At 38.8% G+C, this 21,336-nt stretch overlaps 2 protein-coding genes across 4 annotated transcripts in view; one reads left to right on the top strand and one right to left on the bottom strand.

Moving 5' to 3' along the window:
- Positions 1-4,929: 4,929 nt before the first annotated feature.
- On the bottom strand, positions 4,930-17,085 carry iqcd.L (IQ motif containing D L homeolog). 2 transcript variants are annotated; one of them, XM_018260753.2, is made up of 6 exons: positions 16,941-17,080; positions 13,666-13,755; positions 11,835-12,585; positions 10,990-11,223; positions 9,401-9,472; positions 4,930-5,388 (listed from the first exon to the last, which is right to left on the bottom strand). In XM_018260753.2, the coding sequence occupies exons 3-6, from the start codon at positions 12,564-12,566 to the stop codon at positions 5,101-5,103; spliced, it is 1,326 nt and encodes a 441-aa protein (XP_018116242.1). In that variant the 5' UTR covers positions 12,567-12,585; positions 13,666-13,755; positions 16,941-17,080; the 3' UTR covers positions 4,930-5,100. The 2 variants fall into 2 exon arrangements, with proteins under 2 accessions (XP_018116242.1, XP_018116234.1); XM_018260745.2 differs by lacking the exon at positions 13,666-13,755 and having other exon boundaries at positions 16,941-17,085.
- Positions 17,086-17,196: 111 nt separating this feature from the next.
- Positions 17,197-21,336, top strand: part of tpcn1.L (two pore segment channel 1 L homeolog) — a 34,793-nt gene continuing 30,653 nt past the window's right edge. Inside the window, exons 1-2 of one of the 2 annotated variants that reach the window (XM_018260726.2) lie at positions 17,197-17,422; positions 18,091-18,413. In XM_018260726.2, the coding sequence (XP_018116215.1) occupies positions 18,308-18,413 (106 nt within the window). In that variant the 5' untranslated portion in view covers positions 17,197-17,422; positions 18,091-18,307. Of the gene's footprint in view, positions 17,423-17,682; positions 17,830-18,090; positions 18,414-21,336 lie in introns of those variants that run through there. The other variant, XM_018260735.2, reaches the window with a different exon arrangement.

Below are 21,336 nucleotides of genomic sequence, written 5' to 3' on the forward strand. Positions count from 1 at the left end.
ACTTTTAATGGGGGGTTTTTTTTTTTTCATTTTTTGCACTGAACTGAAGACATTCTTTCTATTACTGTAAAGTGTGAAGCTTCCTGCTGGCACAGCCAGGTACAGATTTGGGGGCCATATGTTTGCTGTTGCTGCTGAGCTGGGCACTGGCACAGGTACATGAATACTTGGGGGCAATATGATGTGATCAGATTTATTTTGGCTGCTGCTGGCACAGGTAAAGATAGGGGGCAATATGATGGCTGCAGGAGGGCTGTATGATGGATGGCTACTGAGCTTGCTGGTACAGGTATGGGGGGACAGTATGATGGATGGCTACTGGCACAGGTATGGGGGCAGTATGATGGATGGCTGCTGGGCTTGCTGGTATAGGCACAGGGGGCAGTAATATAAATGTACATTTTCTTGCTTTCTTTATTTAAAAAACCATCATGGTAAGGAGGGAACTGGTAATGCAGGACAGGGGGGCACTGATTGAAGCTCTTGCCTAGGGTGCCAAACTGCCTTGGCCCGGCACAGGCAGGGATGCCACTCGTATGTGGAAAAAGTGTAAAAATATAAATCCATATGCCTCCTCCTCCCCTGTGTATAATACAGTACCCCAGCATATGATTAAACACCTTAGGGGCCATTAACAATGTTCAAATGCTAACAAACCCCCAGAACAAATACCAAAGTATGACACACAGGGAGCATAGGGAAGGCAGAACAGAGCAGGAGACAGGAATCAGGACCAGTCTAATATGTACTACATACAGTGACACAGTGCTGGTGCTCCATTAGCATTTTGTATAAAGTGTGAACAGGTGAACAATGTGGGCAGTTTCAGTCTGGGTCTCAGATGTGAACAGTACAGGTTTAAGGATATAAACAATAGAGGTGTCACAAGTGTGAACAATACAGGGGGATCACAGGTGTGAACAATAAAGGGGTTTAGTCTGAATTTGATATTTAAACAATGCAGGGGCCAGTTAATCTCTGTAGTGATACCTTTTAAATTTGACAGATGGCAAATAGACCCAGCAGGCAGATTTTGATGTGAAGGGCCACATAAAGGGGGGTCGGGGGCCACATGCAGCCCGCGGGCCGCCAGTTGGACAGCCCTGAGCTAGATAATAGAGCTGTTAACATTTTTGGTGTCTCCATTTTACTAGCACTGTTCTGCATTAAAACCCCTATTTTACATTTTTCAGAGGAACAGACAAGAAAAAAAATGGTGTAAAATAAGGGAATTAAAGCACTGTAAATGAGGAGAGGTAAATAAAATCTTTACTGTATGTAGGGCAATATAAGTAAAGCCTGCAATCATTGCTATGCAGCTTACTGAACTTCTCTTTCCCAATCAATACTCCCATTCTAAACTTGGCCAACATCACTGCAATCATCTTCTTCCACTCCATCTTGTCTAGGCCAACACATGTGAATACCATTTTTAAAAGTTCCCTCACCTCCTGAGAAATGCTGTGTTTTGTTTTTGTTTTGTTTTTAATAACAATGATACGCAGGTCACATGATCATCCAGCGTGTTATCGATGATTCTAGTACCCTATTGAATAGAAAACCAAACATCACCTTTCCATAGCAATGCTTGGTTTTAATTTACTTCCCGTTCCATTTGTGATGGATCTTTGCGAACAGAGAGAAAGTAAGCAAGTTCATCGCACATACACAAAAGATTTCATGGCTGGGGAGATGACGACCAATTAATCTTAAATGGTGCTAGCTCACATTTCAAAGGGATGAAAATACGATAGCAAAAATATGATAGCATTTAGGATTATCTTAATCCGTAAAATACTGGGTTTTTTTTCTCCTTTAAAGGAACAGTTCAGTGTGAACTCTTGAGTTAGTCAGCGACTTGAAGGGGAGCCACGTGGTACATTTCTGTTCAGTGAGTTTGCAATTGATCCTCAGAATTCAGCTCAGATTCAAAAGCAACAGATATGACCCATGTGGCCCTCCTCAAGTCTCTGATTGGTTAGCCAGGGTAACCAGTCAGTGTAAACCAAAAGAGCTGAAAAGCAGGAAGTAGTGTTCTGGCTGTGGATAGTCGACATCAGTTCACTCCAGTCTTTATACATTACATGTTTGCCTAACTAACTATATTAGAAACGTTTTATTTTGCACAGCCTATCTATTTACCCAGTTTTTATTTTTACAATGAACCATTCTTTTTAACTTTTGAGTACATAAAAGATAAAAGCACAGGAGTCCACTTTCCTTTGCAGTGCAATACTATACTGCAGTGCTGTCCAACTTCTGTGGTACCGAGGGCTGAATTTTTTCTGGCCTACATGCTAGAGTACTGATCATGGAAGTCTGTGTTGACCACTCCCCCTTTTAAACCACACCCACTGTAAACCACACCCACATTACCACAAGAACTTTTAAGATCATATCCACATTAACGGTGGTAGCACATCAAAAAACCAAATGGTTGGTGCTCACTGCAGGGAAATCCCTCATCACTCGTGTGAAAAATTGGTCATGTTAAAATATACCCTTAAATCCATATGCCTCATCCTCCCCTGTGGATAATACAACAACCCCCAACATATGATTAAACATTTTAGGGGCCCCTAACAACAATTCCAAAAGATAACAAACCCCCAGAACAAACCTCTACCAGGCTCATGTCCCACAGGTAGCGTAGGGCAAGCAGAGAATGGCACACCCAAGCAGCACTGGGCAAGCAGAGAATGGCACACACAAGCAGCACTAGGAAAGCAGAGTATGGCACACATAGAGAGCATAGGGAAGGCAGAACAGAGCGGGAGACAGGGAAGCCTATCAGGCTGGTGCCACTCCAGCATTTTTTATAAGTGTGAACAGGTGAACAATGTGGGCAGTTTCAATCTGGGTCTCAGGTGTGAACAGTACAGGGCTTTAGGGGTGTAAAGAATAGAGGTGTCACAAGTGTGAGCAATGCAGGGGGATTACACGTGTGAACAATACAAGGGATTACAGTCTGAATTTGAGTTTTAAAACAAAATGCAGGGGCCAGTTAATCTCTGTAGTGATACCTTTTAAATCTTAATAGTATAGGAATACTGTTAAAAAAACAGTGACCCCCCAACAAGATACAGAGATTGCCATACATATCAGCAACTCTAAAGTATATCGTAATATAATTTTGAAATATTGGAGTATACTGAGTAATGATCTTAAGTATGGTCACTTATTTCAACAACCTACCCTGTTTTCCTACAGACGTGGGAAAAGTATTGGTGACCTGATCAAACCAAGGACATATGGACAACAGAGGGTTAACACACTGTCTAAACCAAACTCTAATGGCACCTTCCCATGCAGGAATTGCAGGCATTGCAATAGCATTATATTGGGTAATTATGTAACACACCCACAACAGGGTTCGAAGCACACCATCAGGGGTTGTTTTACATGCGACAGTAGTGATGTAATATATTGCATTAAATGCCCCTGCAGGCTTGCATATATTGGTCAAACTGCAAGACCAATAAAAATTAGGCTCAATGAGCATAAATGCAAGATATGTAACTACAAACCGCAGGCCCCACAATCTCCTGGTAAAAGATTAAAAGACAAGGACACAGTAAAACCAAAAATGGAAACTCTGTTGGCAAAACATTTTTTTTTACACAGGGCCATCATGTGGCACAACTAAGATGGCAGGTCTTATAGAAAGTAATAGTTCAACAAGGTCAGGACAAAAAACGCTTGTTGCTCCAGAGGGAGTGCTTCTGGATTTGGTTACTCCAGTCCAGGAGTCCGAAGGGCCTTAATGTATAACGTATAAAGTATAACTTGTCCTGCTTTATATAAATACTCTGCATATATACTCCGTCATAAGCTGGTTATTTTAAATTGTTCTTTTCCTGTTTCTTCTCAGACAGGTAAATTACCTTATCTTTAATAGGGTCAGTTTGTTGCCATACAAATGATTCTTTGTTTTAATTTTTTAAATAACAGGCTGTAACTTGGCTACTATGTATCTTTTTTACCTTATCTTTTACATACACAGTATGTTTTAACACACAGAAGTGAGTAATCACTTTGGGATAACTTATTTCACCTGCAATTGCTTGCCCTGTTGATTTTTCTTGGAATGCACTCTGTGATTGGACTTTAACTATTTTGTTTTTTTATGTTTTTGGACTTTTTCCTGATTGGACTACACACGGGGCAAGCATGTGGGAGGAGGGGGCTGTCAATTTTGTACGCTAATTATTACAATTAGACACGTTTTATATTGTCTGCACTTTAGTTATGAAGAATGCTTGATAAAGGGGCTTGCCCCGAAACATTGCACGTTCGCACTTTATAAATAGCAAGGGGTAACCCTGCATTTCAACTGCCTCGAATGCCAGTTTATTCCTATACTATTGATCTATTGGGGGTTGCCGTACCCTCCTGCATTGTGCACCAGGCTACCATACGGAAAGAAAGTTAAGAGTGTGCTCAGCTTTACCTTGTTCTAATTCACCTTTTAAATCTAACACATGGAAAGCAGACACAGCAGGCAGACTTTCATGTGGGGGGCCACACAATGGGGGTCGCAGGCCGCCAGTTGGCCAGCCCTGCTATACTGTGTTGATGTTAAGGTTTTAGCAATAAAGCATTAATGCTACACTATGGGGCTGTATTCTCTTTAATACAGATGCATAACCTAACACCGTGGCTAGTATTTTTTGGAGAAATACACATAAAGGAAAAAAAAAATCCAAAAAGGTAAATAAACAAAAACAAATCGATGTCAGAGAACTCGAACAGGTTAAAGTGCTCACTCTTGTTTTCTTACAGTGATTAATCCATGCGGCACCTGACTAGTCAAAAGTATTCCGATTTGGCTACACTAAATTCTGTTAGAAGGCACCACTGGGAAGCATTTAAAGGGATTGTTCACCTTTAAATTAACTTAACTTATAATGTAAAGACTGAATTACAAGACAATTTGCAATTGGTTTTAATTTTTCTCCAATCAATCAATGTATTTTAAAAGAAAGAACTTTGAAAGAGGTTCAAAGATACAGTTTTAAAAAAGTGAACTATTCATTTAACGGAAGTATATTTTCTAAAGGACATGGTGGCCCAGTGTTTTGGATGGTCTTTGCTAATAACCTATTTCTTCCCCTTTTTGCCTTTTCCTTTCCCTTTTCCCTTCTTCTTTTTCTTCTTAGATTTCATTGACTGACGAACCAGGTACCCTTTCCAGTGTGCTTGGATCAGTGTGGCAGCCCGATTCTTGTTGGCCAGTTCCCTTTCCTCCTCCTCCATCCGCAACTTTGCTAAACGCCTTTCTTCCATTATTTGGGTATACTCTTCCTCCATTACAGCCAACTTCTCCTGCACTTCTGCCAGCTGAGCCTTCTCTAGGGTGTATTCTGCCTCCAGCTCCTCCAACTCATCCTGAACAGCAAAGAATGATAAAGGTAAATATTGAATTAGAAGTTTTATATTAGATGTCTCCACAGTAATTGTTATTTCAAAATCACTGGCAAATGATCTAATGGTAAATAGCAAGACTAACCAGCGCCGGATTCGCTGGGCGGGCGCCCCTAGGCCGTGCGCTCCGCGCGGTCCTAGTGCCCGCCCACACTACCACACGCTGGCGCAAAAGTGCGAGCCCTGGAGCACTGGGGAGCACAGGCTCCCCACAGAGCAGCTGGGCGGCATGCCGCCCCCAAAAATGTGCCGCCCTAGGCCCGGGTCTATGTGGCCTCGCCACAAATCCGGGCCTGAGACTAACTAAACAAATCAGAAACACAACATGCAATGCTTACCTACAAAATCACATTTCCACTGACTGTGGATTTTCACCTTTAATCAATCAAAATGAAGGACTAGGAGTACATTGATTGAGATCAGGCATAGTGCCGAGAGACTGGCAAATTGCTAATGTGGTGCCTCTATTCAAAAAAGGATCCCGTTCTCAGCCTCAAAACTATAGGCCAGTTAGTCTGACGTCAGTGGTAGGAAAGCTTTTCGAAGGGTTTATAAAGGATAAGATACTGGACTTCATAGCAAATCATAATACTATGAGTTTGTGGCAGCATGGTTTTATGCGTAATAGATCTTGCCAGACTAACTTAATTTCTTTTTATGAGAATGTAAGTAGAGACCTCGATTCTGGGATGGCAGTGGATGTGATTTACTTAGACTTTGCTAAAGCATTTGATACAGTGCCACACAAAAGGTTACTGGTTAAATTAAGGAATGTTAGCCTGGAACATAGTATTTGTACCTGGATAGAGAACTGGCTAAAAGATAGACTACAAAGAGTGGTGGTAAATGGAACATTTTCTAATTGGACCAGTGTTGTTAGTGGAGTACCGCAGGGCTCTGTACTAGGTCCCTTGCTTTTCAACTTGTTTATTAATGACCTGGAGGTGGGCATTGAAAGTACTGTTTCTATTTTTGCAGATGATACTAAGTTGTGCAGAACTATAGGTTCCATGCAGGATGCTGCCACTTTGCAGAGTGATTTGTCTAAACTGGAAAACTGGGCAGCAAACTGGAAAATGAGGTTCAATGTTGATAAATGCAAGGTTATGCACTTTGGCAAAAATAATATAAATGCAAATTATACACTAAATGGCTGTGTGTTGGGAGTTTACTTAAATGAGAATGATTTAGGGGTCTTTGTAGATAACACGTTGTCTAATTCTGGGCAGTGTCATTCTGTGGCTACTAAAGCAAATAAAGTTCTGTCTTGCTTAAAAAAGGGCATTAACTCAAGGGATGAAAACATAATTATGCCTCTTTATAGGTCCCTGGTAAGGCCTCATCTGGAGTATGCAGTTCAGTTTTGGACTCCAGTCCTTAAAGGGGAAGGAAACCTAGTCGGCCCAAACCCCCCACCCCCCCTCCCGTTTGTTGCCCACCCTCCATCCTCCTCCCTGGCCTACGTGTCCCGCTGGGCAAATGCCCCTAACTTGTTACTTACCCTTCTGCGCAGGTCCAGTCCAGGGAGTTCACCGACGACATCTTCTTCCACGCGATCTTCTTCCTGCACATGCGCGTGACTTTTGGCGCATGCGCAGTAGATCTGTACCGGCGAAATGATCCTACTGCGCATGCGCCAAGACGCCGTTCACAGCAGGAAGAAGATCGTGTGGAAGAAGATGTCGTCGGTGAACTCCCTGGACTGGACCTGCGCAGAAGGGTAAGTAAGAAGTTAGGGGCATTTGCCCAGCGGGACGGGTAGGCCAGGGGGGAGGACGGAGGTTGGGCAACAAACGGGAGGGGGGTGGGGGGTTTGCGCCGACACGGTTTCCTTCCCCTTTAAGAGGGATATAAATGAGCTGGAGAGAGTGCAGAGACGTGCAACTAAATTGGTTAGAGGGATGGAAGACTTAAATTATGAGGGGAGACTGTCAAGGTTGGGGTTGTTTTCTCTGGAAAAAAGGCGCTTGCGAGGGGACATGATTACACTTTACAAGTACATTAGAGGACATTATAGACAATAGGGGACCTTTTTACCCATAAAGTGGATCACCGTACCAGAGGCCACCCCTTTAGACTAGAAGAAAAGAACTTTCATTTGAAGCAACATAGGGGGTTCTTCACAGTCAGGACAGTGAGGTTGTGGAATGCACTGCCGGGTGATTTTGTGATGGCTGATTCAGTTAATGCCTTTAAGAATGGCTTGGATGATTTTTTGGACAGACATAATATCAAAGGCTATTGTGATACTAAGCTCTATAGTTAGTATAGGTATGGGTATATAATATTTAATTAAAAGTAGGGAGGGGTGTGTGTATGGATGCTGGGTTTTCATTTGGAGGGGTTGAACTTGATGGACTTTGTCTTTTTTCAACCCAATTTAACTATGTTACTATGTAACTATGTAACAATCATATTTCATGATGACCACCATAATCCATTGCTTTCATAGTCAGCTCTGCCATGGCTTAAAGGAATTGTTCAGTGTAAAAATAAAATCTGGGTAAATAGATAGGCTGTGCAAAATAAAAAATGTTTCTAATATAGTTAGTTAGCCAAAAATGTAATGTATAAAGGTTGGAGTGATTTGGTATAACATGTCAGTCACTGACATGACTACTTCCTGCTTTTCAGCTCTCTTGGTTTACACTGACTGGTTACCCTGGTTACCAGGCAGTAACCAATCAGAGACATGAGGGGGGGCCACATGGGTCATATCTGTTGCTTTTGAATCTGAGCTGAATGCTGAGGATCAGTTACAAACTCACTGAACAGAAATGTACCATGTGGCCCCCCTTCAAGTCGCTGACTAGCTCAGAGTTATAGAGCTGAAAAGCAGGTAGTTGAATTCTGGCTGTTTTATTAGACATCTGTTCAGTCCAGCCTTTATATATAACATTTTTGGCTAACTAACTATATTAGAAACATTTTTTATTTTGCACAGCCTATCTATTTACACTGTTTTTATTTTCACACTGAACTGTTCCTTTAATTCCCAGGTTCAGCAAAAGCATGGCATGGCCCACTGAGTAAAACTGTGTAGCTCAGTTGCCAGAGATTTACTTTTCTTTTATTTCAAATACTGTTGGCAACACATTTCATGCATATTTGTGTCTAAAGCTGGCCATAGACGCAAAGATCCGATCGTACGAATCGTGGATTCGTACGATTTTCGGACCATGTGTGGAGAGTCCCGACATTTTTCGTCCGTCGGAGATCGGTCGTTTGGTCGATCGGACAGGTTAGAAAATTTCTGTCGCCTGCCGATAATATCTCTGCGTGTATTGCCGATCGTACAATTTTCAGTGGGAGACTGTCACTAGTGTTGTCAGACATAAGTATCGTACGATTGCTGTCAGGGGCAGAACATTGGGTGATCTGTTCTTATTTGATCGGAATGGTAAAGACTTTGATCTGAATGGTTAGTGGAGGGTCGGGAGATGGGAAAGTCCGATCGTACGTTGATTCGTACGATCGGATCTTTGCGTCTATGGCCAGCTTAATGGGTATTTATTTGGGTTTTATAAAGAACTTTAATTAGAACTTACATTTCAGCAGTTTCATTTCTCCTAAGATTATTGTATTGACTTACCAGATTTTTTATGGTACTGTTGGGAAAATGCAAAAGTTTTTTGGGGTGAGGCTTTTGTATATGTTCTACAGAAGTTAATTTCTGTCTGTTTTTTCTTACACTGGTGTTACTGGGCTGGGTGAATTTTAAAGGGACTGCAAACCACAACTATGACTTTTGAGACATTCAGAGCATTACTGAATGAAGATGAAAGGATGTGTGCAGGTGCCAGTGTTACTGCAATGTACTGCTTTAGTGTACTAATCTAAATTTGTGTCACTTTAATATTTGCTCTATGATCTTACAATGCATTGCAACATCTATATTTCATTGTATTACTTAAGACTTTTGAGTTATTTGACCCATAATACAGAGAAAATGATTCAATATTTGTCTGCTTCTTACCTGCTTTTCACCCATATCCGCATCATATTTCTGTATCCAATTCTCTATCTCTGTTTCAATCTTATATTTTTTCTATATAGGGAAAAAAAAGACAAACACAATGTATTGAAAAAGTGATTTCTTGGGGGGAGATTGAATTCAGTTTACCAATAATTGGTGTAAGCAATATTAATATCACAAAATGTACAATACATTAATGTTTTTGTTGTGAGAGAAATACAGTACAATCATTTAAATGACATGTCAAGTTGAAACCTTTATCCGTTCATGATATTTTCAGTGTACCCTTAATATTTTATCACTTGCTGTTTTTGTTTGTTATTGTAATTTTTGTTATTCATTTTAAAAGTGAGAATTCTGTATAGTTTTTATTCCTCCAAACTCTGCTAAACAATTTGTTGCATAGTTCTAATTTGCAAATTTTAAACATCTTTCTTAAGCTGCTAGACATAAAGCAGACCTTGTTCTACATACCTGAAGTACAAAAATAATGATTATATTTCTTTCCATACAGAGTAGGACTGTCCCTACAGGCTTGTCAGTGGGGGGGGGGGCATAGTAGGGCCAGTTTGTGTACCAAGGTTCTTGTACATACAGCCCAACATTTTGGAAACAGGAAAGGGAACACAAAATTTTGCTGTGTGGAGTGAGGCAAATTATTTGGCCATGCCCACCCCTAATTACTATGGTCACTTTACAAAATTTGGTGGGTAATGAAAGTTTGTACACATTTCAGTGTTTTTTTGTGTTATCACAGTTTTAATAAGGAAGGTAAATTGCCCTTTAAGTTACTTTCCCCAAGAGACCTGCTTATTTTAAATTGTTACAATTGTTTTTTTGCTTATCTTAAATTGTTACAAAAGTATCAAAGTCCACCTGCCACTTATTCTGGGCTCTCTGCCAAAAGCCAATTAAGTTAGAAACGTTTTATCCTTTTCTGGCTGTTCAGTTGTCCCAACTTTCAAAGAGAAAGTTGGGACAATTCAGTAACAATCCAGGATTGTAGGCTGAGCTGTCAAAATCAGGACTGTCCCCCCAAAAACGGAACAGTTGGGAGGTATGCTTGTAGTTGGGTTCACATATGGGACTCTAATTCAAAAGCAAAATTTGACTGCTTTGATTTTGGCTACAGAACAAACATAAAAGTACTGCATGTTTGCTGTTCAGCTGAAGGAAGGTGTTTACTTATTGCACTGCCACATATTTGATTCAGAAAGACAAAGCATTCAGACATATATAAATGTCAAGTTTCTAAATTGAGTTTCTTTTGCCTTGTTTCCAGTTGGAGAACAACTATTTTCAGACAATTATTATCTAATTGCTAAAATGAAACCTATAAATGTATCATGGTTTATCATCAGGTTGATATCTCTGCTGCTTGACCTTACACGATTGACTGTTCTGCTTCTTGTGCTTTATCATCAACGATTATTTCCATGTTCACTTGTAGGTATTTAAATAACCCTTTCCAAATTAACCTCTCTCATCCTTTTTTTCTGGAAACATCTAAAAACACACAGTACACATGCTCAAGAGCCTGATTACATTAGAGTACTGAAGAAAAAAAAAAAACTCAAACTCGAATATACCTTCCTCATGAAAAGCTCTATTTCCCGGTTCTCAGAGATGTTGACGCTGAGCTGTGATCTCAGCTGCTGGAGTTCCTGCTGTATCTTGGAACACTTGCCCTCAGAGGCCCGCCAGTCAGACTTTTGTTGCGTTTCTGCTTCCTGCATTATGCGCTTAACTTGATTCTCAGACAGTTTCTCAAGCTGGTGAAGACTAACCTTAAGGTGCCGGATTATCTCATTTTTTTTGGAAATCTATAATAATAGTAGTTAAAGCAAAGAAGTAATAGAAAATGTTACATGTCACAAAAAAAAAATTAAATTATGGCAAGGGCAACACAGGGATCTTTTTACCCTCTTCTGCCACTGTAAATTAGATTGACCACAAAGAATTTACTTATGACCTTAAAGGGGTGGTTCACCTTTAAGTTAACTTTTAGTATGTTATAGAATGGTCAATTCTAATCAACTCTTCAATTGGTCTTCATAATGAATTTTATATCATTTTTGACTTATTTTCCTTCTTCTTCTGACTTATTGTATTATATGTATTATTATTGCTACTTTTTATGACTCCTCTTTATATTCAGGGCTCTCCTATTCATATCCCAGTCCCTATTCAAATCAATGCATAGTTGCTATGGTAATTTGGATCATAGCAACCAGATTGCTGAAAATGCAAACCGGAGAGCTGCTGAATAAAAAGCGAAATAACTCAAATACCACAAATAATAAAAAATGAAAACCAATTGCAAATTGTCTCAAAATATCACTCTCTACATCATACTTAATTTAAAGGTGAGCAACTCCTTTAAAACCCATATAAAAGGGCATGTAAATTATCATTCGTTTTTAGTATGTTCTACCTCAGTGTCTCGGTCAAGGACAACAGCCTTTAGTTCTTCTTCCAAAGTTGACAAAATGTCCTTATTTTTTTTGTCACGAAGTGTAATATCCTGCAGGTAACGCATTTTTTCAGTTTGCTCTAATGGGCTGGTCAGTAGTAATTCAAACAGGAACCCTCGTAGCTCAGACATTGTTTGGATCAGTTCCTGGTAGGCAGGATCCCGTAGTTGGCCTTCTGCTCTGAGGGCTTTGCTTGCAGGGGGGTTGTTAAGAAATAACCTTAATGTATTCTTTACAGAGCTCTGAATACCTTGGCGAATCCTTCCAATGTTAACATTTGATTGTTCCATAGTGTCTTTATGCTCCACTATGGAATACTCTTCTTCCCCTTCTTTGGACTTTTTACTGTGCAAACGTCTGAGCTGTATGTCCATGTTGTCTTGCAATCTTTGATGCTCTCGCAGGGCACCCACCAGCTCTGAACCCAGTACTACTTTGTAACGTTCCAAATTATCAACAGCATGTTGGAACATGCTGACTAGCTCAAGCTTTTTGATTGTTTCATCCAACACAGATACTACTCTTTGAGTCTCAATTGATGTCAACTTCTTGCGCCCTGGCTCTAACATCTTTATTTTAATCTGTACCTTACTTTGGTCTGTCTTTGATTGGCTGCTGGTTGTCCTGCTTTGGCTTTCTGTAGGCTGAGGTAGTGAAAGCCTCAGCGGCACTGAAAGAACTTCCATGGCCATGTCTGAAGTTGTCTTTCCCCTTAAAAAATAAAAGCACATTCTTTATTCAGGTAAAATGTATATAAAGTCTTCAAACAGGTGATATAACAATATATTTCAGGTATGTTTTGAGGTCATTCTGCTTTTACTGTTTATACTATGTCCACATCTATTTATGTCAGGGGAGGTAATTTGCCCCACTGGTTCAGTCTCAGGAATAGGGATGATGCATCAACAGTGTATAAGGTGAAAAACATTTGTTGAGGAGCATAGTTAAGTCTGTTTTGCATAATGAATTTAAACAATATTATACTGTGTGTTTCGGTAGTCTTGATGAGTATACCCCGAACTGAGCTATTTCTACTGTTCCACTTTGTTCACTTCTGCAGGCTAAAAGTTGCCAGATTACACTTTAAGGGAGCCATATGTGTACAGATATTGTCAACTAATTAGGTGGTGTGCATACCTATAAACAGTATGCTAAGGACATTAGGATATTTTTTGTTGAACATATGATCAAGACATCTGTTATTGTGCCATGGATATTGAACATTTCTGTGATCTGTCAGGTCAGCATACGCTGGCTGTGTACCCTCATCTGTAAGACAATATCTTTATGTTTATAGCAAATCTTGCGATAACAGTAGTATGCTATTTCTACATGAAGACATGCTAACTGAAAATCCACTGCAGTATTTGTGTGTTTGACCCATCAGATGACAATCTTCTGTACAAATGATCATATATCCAAGGTAGCAGTCTATATGTTAATTCTACATTGAGCAATATGCCAAAAATCAGGTGTATGACTAGATGTTGTATATATATGACTGTCTGTACATGTATGCCCACCTTTACGCTGATCTGTATTGTGATATGACTAAAGAAACAAAGATACCGGCACACAAGGCTTGCTTGCAGGGAAACCCTTGCTTTAATTCAAAAGTGCGGAAGTGCAACATTTCGTGGACACGCCCTTTTCTCAAGCAAAAAAGGAGAAAGAGGCGTGTCCCCGAAACATTGCACTTCCGCACTTTTGAATTAAAGCAAGGGTTTCCCTGCAAGCAAGCCTTGTGTGCCGGTATCTTTGTTTCTTGACTCAATTTGGAGGTTGCCGTACCCTCTATTATGGAGCACCAGGCGTTATCTTCAGGAGGTTGCCGTGGTTGTGCGTCTGCTCTATCTTGTTCCAGTACCACTTGTGATAAGACTAGGCACAAAGGAAGACAGATAGCATAACAAGCACTACTATAGCAGACTGAATGTGGAACTGCCAGATACACAAGCAGTTTTATTAATGTGTTTAGATAATGTTTAAAGAAGCAATATAGTCATGCAACAGGAATCTAATAAATAGGTCTTTGAAAAAAAATAGTAATATTTCACCTTACATAACTTGTATAAAGAACATATATATAGACATAGTAACTTTCCAACTAGTGATGTGCGGGCCGACCTCGCACCCCTCTTTCCGGGTCGCTGGCGGGTGCAACCGTACAATGGCGACTTCCGGGTTTGAATTGTAAAGATGCATACCTGCTTGCCCCGCCCCTTTTGTGATGCCATTGCCAGGGCAGGGTGGGTCTATAAAAGGAACCCAGGTGGAGGGAGGGCGGGTATTGGTCGGGAAAGACCTGACCCGTATATCACTATTTCCAACATACATTTATTAAAAATGTTCAGTACTTTTAAAGTTATTTGTAAAAATAATTGCTATTGAAAGCATCATTTGCTTAACTCCTGCTTGTTACTTTTTTAAAAAAAGTTAAAAGTCTTCCACCAAAGACAGGATAAGTAAACCTTTAAAATAAATAGTAAGTAAAATTGATGAGGGGGCTATTTTAAGCACTTTTGCAATGTACATTCATTATTTATTTTATTTCCAAGATATTAATGGGGCTGTTCACCTTCCAAACACTTTTTTCAATTCAGTTGTTTTCAGATTGTTCCCCAGAAATAAAGACTTTTTTTCAATTACTTTCCATTATTTATTTTTTACTGTTTTTCCAAAATCCAAGTTTAAATTTTAATATTCCTGTCCCTGGTGTTTGAGTCTGGCAGCTCAGTAATTCAGGCGCAGACTCTGAACTGTTACAATTTTGTAACATTTAGTTGATACATTTCTCAGCAGCATCTCTGGAGTATAAGCAACTATTGTATCAATTCTAACAGCTGCCTTTAATGAAACTCAGGAAATAAGAAATGTATCAACTAAATGTATCAATTTAGAACATTTTTACAGGGTCGGCGACCCCACCTCCCAGAGCTGCTTCAGAAGGTGAAAAATTACATTTTACACTTCAATATTAGAAAAACCATCCCACATACAAAATAGAAAGTCATTGGAAAAAGTCATCATTTCTGGTGATCGATCCGAAAACAACTAGTTGTTTGAAGGTGAACTACCCCTTTAAGGGATAGATGTACTGTTAATATAAATGAATTTTGTTATAACGGCGCCAACTGCTGGTAATTGTCCCATCATTCTGACCACCAAGTAGTCAAGTTCTTCTGCTTAGGAAGATTTGAGAAAGGTTTCTAAGAAAAACATCAGAGCAGCCTCTTTCTTCCTGCTGACAACTTCCTTGACTACTTGGTGGTCAGACTGGTGGGAAACTGACCAGTAGGTGGCGCTGTTGTAACAAAATGTATTCATATTAACAGCACATGTATCCCTTAATATCTTGGAGTGAAAAAAGAATAAATAATGAATGTAAATGACAAAAGTGCTTAGAATAGCCCCTCATCAATTTTACACTGACTTATTTTAAAGGTTTACTTCTCCTTTAATCAGCTGCCTTGTCTTACATTGTATTAATAGTCTTAGCCACCAGGGCAGAGAATAGAAATGGACAAACACTGCTTTCAATAACAATACATTTACAAATAACTTAAAAAAACATAGACAATGTGTAATTAATGTTTATTGCAAAGTTGCTTATGTTTTCTTTTATTAGGCAAAATATATTTTTGGGTTAACATTCCCTTTAAAAATGTTAAACAGTTTAAAGTTATTTGTAAATGTAATTACAAGCAGTGTTGATCTCTTTCTGTTCTTTGGGTCTGACTCTTAAAACGACATGAGTCAGGTCTCCTCCAGGCCTTTTAAAATGTGTTCTTCACCTAAAAATTAACTTGCAGTATGATGTAAAAAGTGATATTCTGAGAATTTGCAATTTGTCTTAATGTTTTTACTTGTGGATTTTGAATAAGTTAGCTCCTATTTCACCACTTAACTGGTTTGCTAGGGACAAAAATACCCTAGCAATGAGCAGTGTCGGACTGGGATGCCAGGGGCCCACTGGAAAACCTTAGACCGTGGGCCCACTTTACAAACTATTATTCCTCCTCTCATCACGCAACCTCTTTAATCTCCTAGTCTTTTATATTTACTTACTATATTTATATTCTTCCTTTATTAAGCTTTTTTTCCCCATAAAGAGGGAAAACAGGGAATGACCATGAAATAGGCTTAATGGTTAGAGGCAAGAGGGCCCACTGACACCTGGGCCCACTGGGAGTTTTCCTGGTATAACGGTGGGCCAGTCCAACACTGGCAATGAGACAGTTTAATGAGAGACTGGAATATGAATTGGAGAGGACCTGAATAGAAAGATACATAATAAAAAGTAACAATGCCAAAGTTTTGGCTGTCGGGGTCAGTGACCCCTATTTGACAGCTGGAAAGATTCAAAAGAATATTCAAAACTATACAAATGAAGACCAATTGCTAAAAAATGGCCATTCTATTACATACTAAAAGTTAACTTAAAGGGGTGATTCACCTCTCAGGTAACTTTTAGTATGTTATAAAATGGCTAATCCCAAGCAACTTTTCAATTGGACTTTGTTGCTTTATTTTTGAATTATTTGACTTATGAATCTTGCCAGCTTTCAAATGGGGGTCACTGACCCCATCTTAAAATCAAATGCTCTGTAAGGCTACACATTTATTGTTATTGCTACTTTTTATTATTCATCTTTCTATTCAGGCCCTCTCCTATTCATATTCCAGTCTCTTATTCAAATCAGTGCATGGTTACTAGGGTAATTCAACCAGATTGCTGAAACTGCTGAATAAAAAGCTGAATACCTAAAAAAACCACAAGTAATAAAAAATGAAAACCAATTGCATGTTGTCCTAGAATATAACTCATTACATGATACCAAAAGTTAATTTAAAGGTGAGCAACCCCTGTTAAAGTGAACTAAACCTTGGACAGTTTTAATCAGCTTGCTAGCAACATTGTTGTAGGAGTCAGAGCAAGTAACAATTGACAAATACATTTCTAAGCATTCACGTATATTAGAAAGTTAGTTAATGTAATTCTTTCACTGTGCAGAACTCGTGTTGCAAATCGACATGGCGCTAAAAACCTGCCACTACTTTATTACCGGGACGCTATTCAGTCCTTGCCCCTCGGTTGCGTTCTTCAGCGCTTAGCAGCTCTGTTTGCCCTCCAACTTCCGTGTATTCCGTTGTTATGGAAACTTATCTGACGTATATAACAAAAGATGGGCGTGGGGTAGCCAACCAATAAGCAACATCTACGCACTGCGCATGCTCGAATTGCCCTACCCCTTTGCCATGCGGGAAACAGCTGGCAGACAAGCTGCATTAAGCTGTGTACAAGCCGTTTGCTAAGGAATTTTGCGCGTGCGCAGAGCGAGAAGCATATCTGTCGCTTGTTTTATGCGCATGGTCGGAAGACGTGATAGTTACTCGGTGGGATTTGCTGATCTGATGCTCTTTCGTGTCCGTTATTCCAGGGTTTGGGGAGACTCCGAAGCCTACAATTCCAGAACGTGACGTGATGTTAGAGCGGATACGTCAACATGGTGACACCCTCTAAGAGAGGTCACTGCTGAATTAGTAGGTAAATAATGACGGAAACTGCCATGGAAGTTGTATCAAAAGAGAAGCTGAAGATGGAGCTGACTCACTAGGGAAATTAGGAGTTATCCTCTGGCCAGTAGAAAGTGTTCAAAGTCCCTAGATAATGTACAGTATATCCTAGCAAGTGACCTATCAAAGGGCCAGGTTCAATGTGAAAACTCATGGAATTCAGTTCATTTATCTCACAGTTTACTTAAAAAACTATTGAAGTGTATGGGACAAAAACTGGAACAGAATTCGTTTTTCGTTCAGGAGTTTTCACGTGATAAACCATGAGATAACTTTTTCTCACTGAATTGAATCTGGCCCGTCGAATCTGGAAAATACATACAGGCATGGGATCCGTTATCCAGAGAACTCCGAATTGCGGAATGGCCCAATAGGATGGTTGGTTTTGCTTTCAATAAGGGTTAATTGAATGGTAGTTTGGATCAAATACAAGGTTTTGTTGTAAGGAATTTTGAATTAAACACTGATATCCCATGAGGCGCTGTTTTATAATTCTACACACATCACTACCCCCTAATATATATACATTGTTCATAAATATTGATATCACACAGATCAAAATATATTCTTTTTCGTCCTAAAGCCTGGTTCTTTAAAACATGAAATCTAACTGAAAATATGTGTGTTTTGTTTTTATAGCTTCTGCTGTGGCTGCCTCTCTCTTTCGTTTTCAATGAAGATGTGCTGTGTCTACGATGGAATGTATTCAAATTAGTGAGAGTTTTTTTGGCATGCATATATGCTTTGCAATCTAGGATCACCTGTTTGAGATATGGTCATTTCTTACGGATGAAAGTTCAAGATCAAACTACAACTGAAAGGAATCCCCATTGAAAGTAGCCAGAATTTCTTGGGAATGGCTGTAAAACAAGAGGATGACGAACCACTTATACTTACCTTAGAGGAAAATGGGGGTTGTGCTGATCTTTCTGGGCATGCAATAAACTATGAAGAAGTTTCAAGTAAGCGACTAAAGTTTTTGCTGTATGTTGTGAATTTGGGGAAAATGGATATATTCAGTGTGCAACCTAACAGTTTTTTATACAGGTATGGGACATTTTATCCAGAATGCTTGGGTCCTGGTGCTTTCTGGATAACGGCTCTTTCTGCAGTTTGGATCTTCATACCTTAAGTTTACTAGAAAATCATGTAAACATTAAATAATCCCAATAGGCTTGTTCTTCTTACAATAAAGATTAATTATATCTTAGTTTGGATCAAGTACAAGGTACTGTTTTATTATTACAGAGAAAAAGGAAATTATTTTTATTTAAATTTGGATTATTTGGATAAAATTGAGTCTAGGGGAGACATTACGTAATTTGGAGCTTTCTGGATAACGGGTTTCAGGATAACGGATACCATACCTGTATATACTGTAACTCTCTTAATTTCCTCTCTGTCTTTATTTTATTGGACATCTGTTCTTACTAACTTGAATGTTGTTCCAGTAATCATGTCCAATCACTTGCTCACTCCCATTTCCCTACTTTTCATTCTGTTCCATCCACTCTTGGGCTGTGAAATAATTTGAATAGTAACTTAGAAATCAGAAAGAAAAAACAACAACACAATGATGCAGTCTTTAGAATAACAGATTTCTGATGACTTACAATGTTCTGAAAGTTCCTTCTTCAATTAACTTCCTCTTTTAAAATGTCAGTTGCTGTTGAAGGATACGTAGATATATTTCTTCAGGAACATTGTCAGTATGCATGTATGTTTATTGATATTTATATAGCGCTTGTATATGCAACCCTAGTACCATTTTATAGTTTTGTATGAGAAAGGTCTCAACTTTGTTGTTCTCCACCTTAATGTATATATTGTGTGTGGTTTATATGGTCCCTTTGAGCAATGGGAAAAAAATGTTTATTTGTATTTTATTGTGTTTGAAGCAGTTAATTGCAAAGACAAATGTGATTTTTCATTTGCTCAACATATTGCAGCTTTTTACATTAGCGAGTGTAATTGTAACGGTTGAAACAGCCCTTGATCCTATGTCACACTCATGCACATAGTGAGGGGACTACGGCATTCGCTCATTATTTAACCACACAGTTGGTTAAATGCCCAAAGAATCTAACCTCTCATAAAATCGGCCATTGTTCCCAAAGGGACAGCGTTAAAAACAAATGGAAATCACATTAAATATGACAATACTTTATTATCAATATCAGTACTAAAATACCATTCATAAATGACAGTAAGGTGGCAACTTATTAAACTGCAACTTTTTTTCGGTCAGGCTTTTTGACGCCAAAAAAACGAAAGTAAGGGAGAAAAAAGTGTGACTTTACCGGATTTATTAGGCAACAAGACTGCAATAATTTTGAATCTGAAAAATACTCCAGCTAAAACCTTGTCGAATCATGTAGAAGTCAATGGCAGATGTCCCTTTTACAAACAGGAACATAACGTAAAGAAGTTGTAGTTATTGTATGTCAAGTTGGAAAAGTTTCGGTTTGTGTTCTTTTCCCATTCACGCTTTTAATACATTTCATGATCGTTCGTAGTCTTAGATAAAGTGAGTTTAGTCATGGTTTCTAAAACCACTAAAATGATACGGTTGATAAATAGGCCTATTAATGTAATTTTTTTCATTTGGTCTTTAGTGCTGCACCATTGGGTTGATTAAATGCTCAATGAGGATGTTTGGGAATTTAAAGGGGTTGTTCGCCATTCAAACACTTTTTTCACTTCAATTGTTTTCAGATTTAATGTTCCTGTCTGTCGGTCTGGCAACGCAGTAATTCAGGTGCAGAATCTGAACTGTTACAATTTGGCAACATTTAGTCGATACATTTCTCAGCAGCATCTCTGGAGTATTGGCAACTATTGTATCAATTCTAACAGTTGCCTGTAATGAAACTAAATATATCAATTTAGAACAGTTTACAAGGGTCGGTGACCCCACTCCCAGAGCTGCTTTAGAAGGTGAAAAATGAAACTTTACACTTCAATATTAGAAAAATGTTTACACGGAGAAAATAGAAAGTAGTTGGAAAAAGTATATATTTCTGGTGAACTATCTGAAACCAACTGAACTGAAAAAAGTGTTGGAAGGTGAACAACCCCTTTAGCTAGTTTTGTGTTCAGTGAGTCCACCCTTTGACCCTTAGTGCTTTTGAGATCAGTGTAAATTTTATTCTATAATTTAGGGATTGTTGGTCTCCCCTGCATTAATATCCACTGGAATAGATGGGTTTTTTTTTTTTATAAATAAGTAACACACCGCCTGTTTATAAAGTGTAAGGCTACTGAGGAGTTCTGCGACCATAAGGCAAACAAGTGGTTTTAAGCAGGTCATGGACCTCCAAAGATTTTAATTCAATTGTATTTTACAGCGTGGATGTGATATTTTTTAATATTACACAAGTTTCATTGACTTGTAACAAAAATTAGATAATTAATCACCAGTTATAATGATCACATCCTTTAAACTTGACCATAGCAACCAGACAACTGCTGAAATTCAAAATGGGAGAGATGCTGCACTGTCTACTACACCATAAAATAAGTAAATTTAAAGGTGAACTCTCATTTTAAGAACTGTTTTTAGGGATACATTTATAGATTATTCATGAATCTTGTGTACTATATACCCAGCAACAGCAAGACAGACTTGGGTTAAACATACTTGATTTTGATAACAGCACTAATGGTAGGGCCATCATAATTTTTTTTGCATCTTTGAAAAATAAAAGTCAGTATTAATAATTGATCACAGTATATTGTATCTTCTGCATTACGGAGTAGAATTACCACAGGGAGTTGAAATAAGAATAATTGTACCTTTAATACAATTACTTATGTTATATTGCCTATGAAGTTGTTCCCAATTTTAGTAAAGCTGCCATACACTAGGTCACCAAAGAGAGGATC

This window comes from Xenopus laevis, chromosome 1L (assembly GCF_017654675.1).
Source record: "Xenopus laevis strain J_2021 chromosome 1L, Xenopus_laevis_v10.1, whole genome shotgun sequence".
In the NCBI taxonomy this organism is placed as follows: Eukaryota; Metazoa; Chordata; class Amphibia; order Anura; family Pipidae; genus Xenopus; species Xenopus laevis.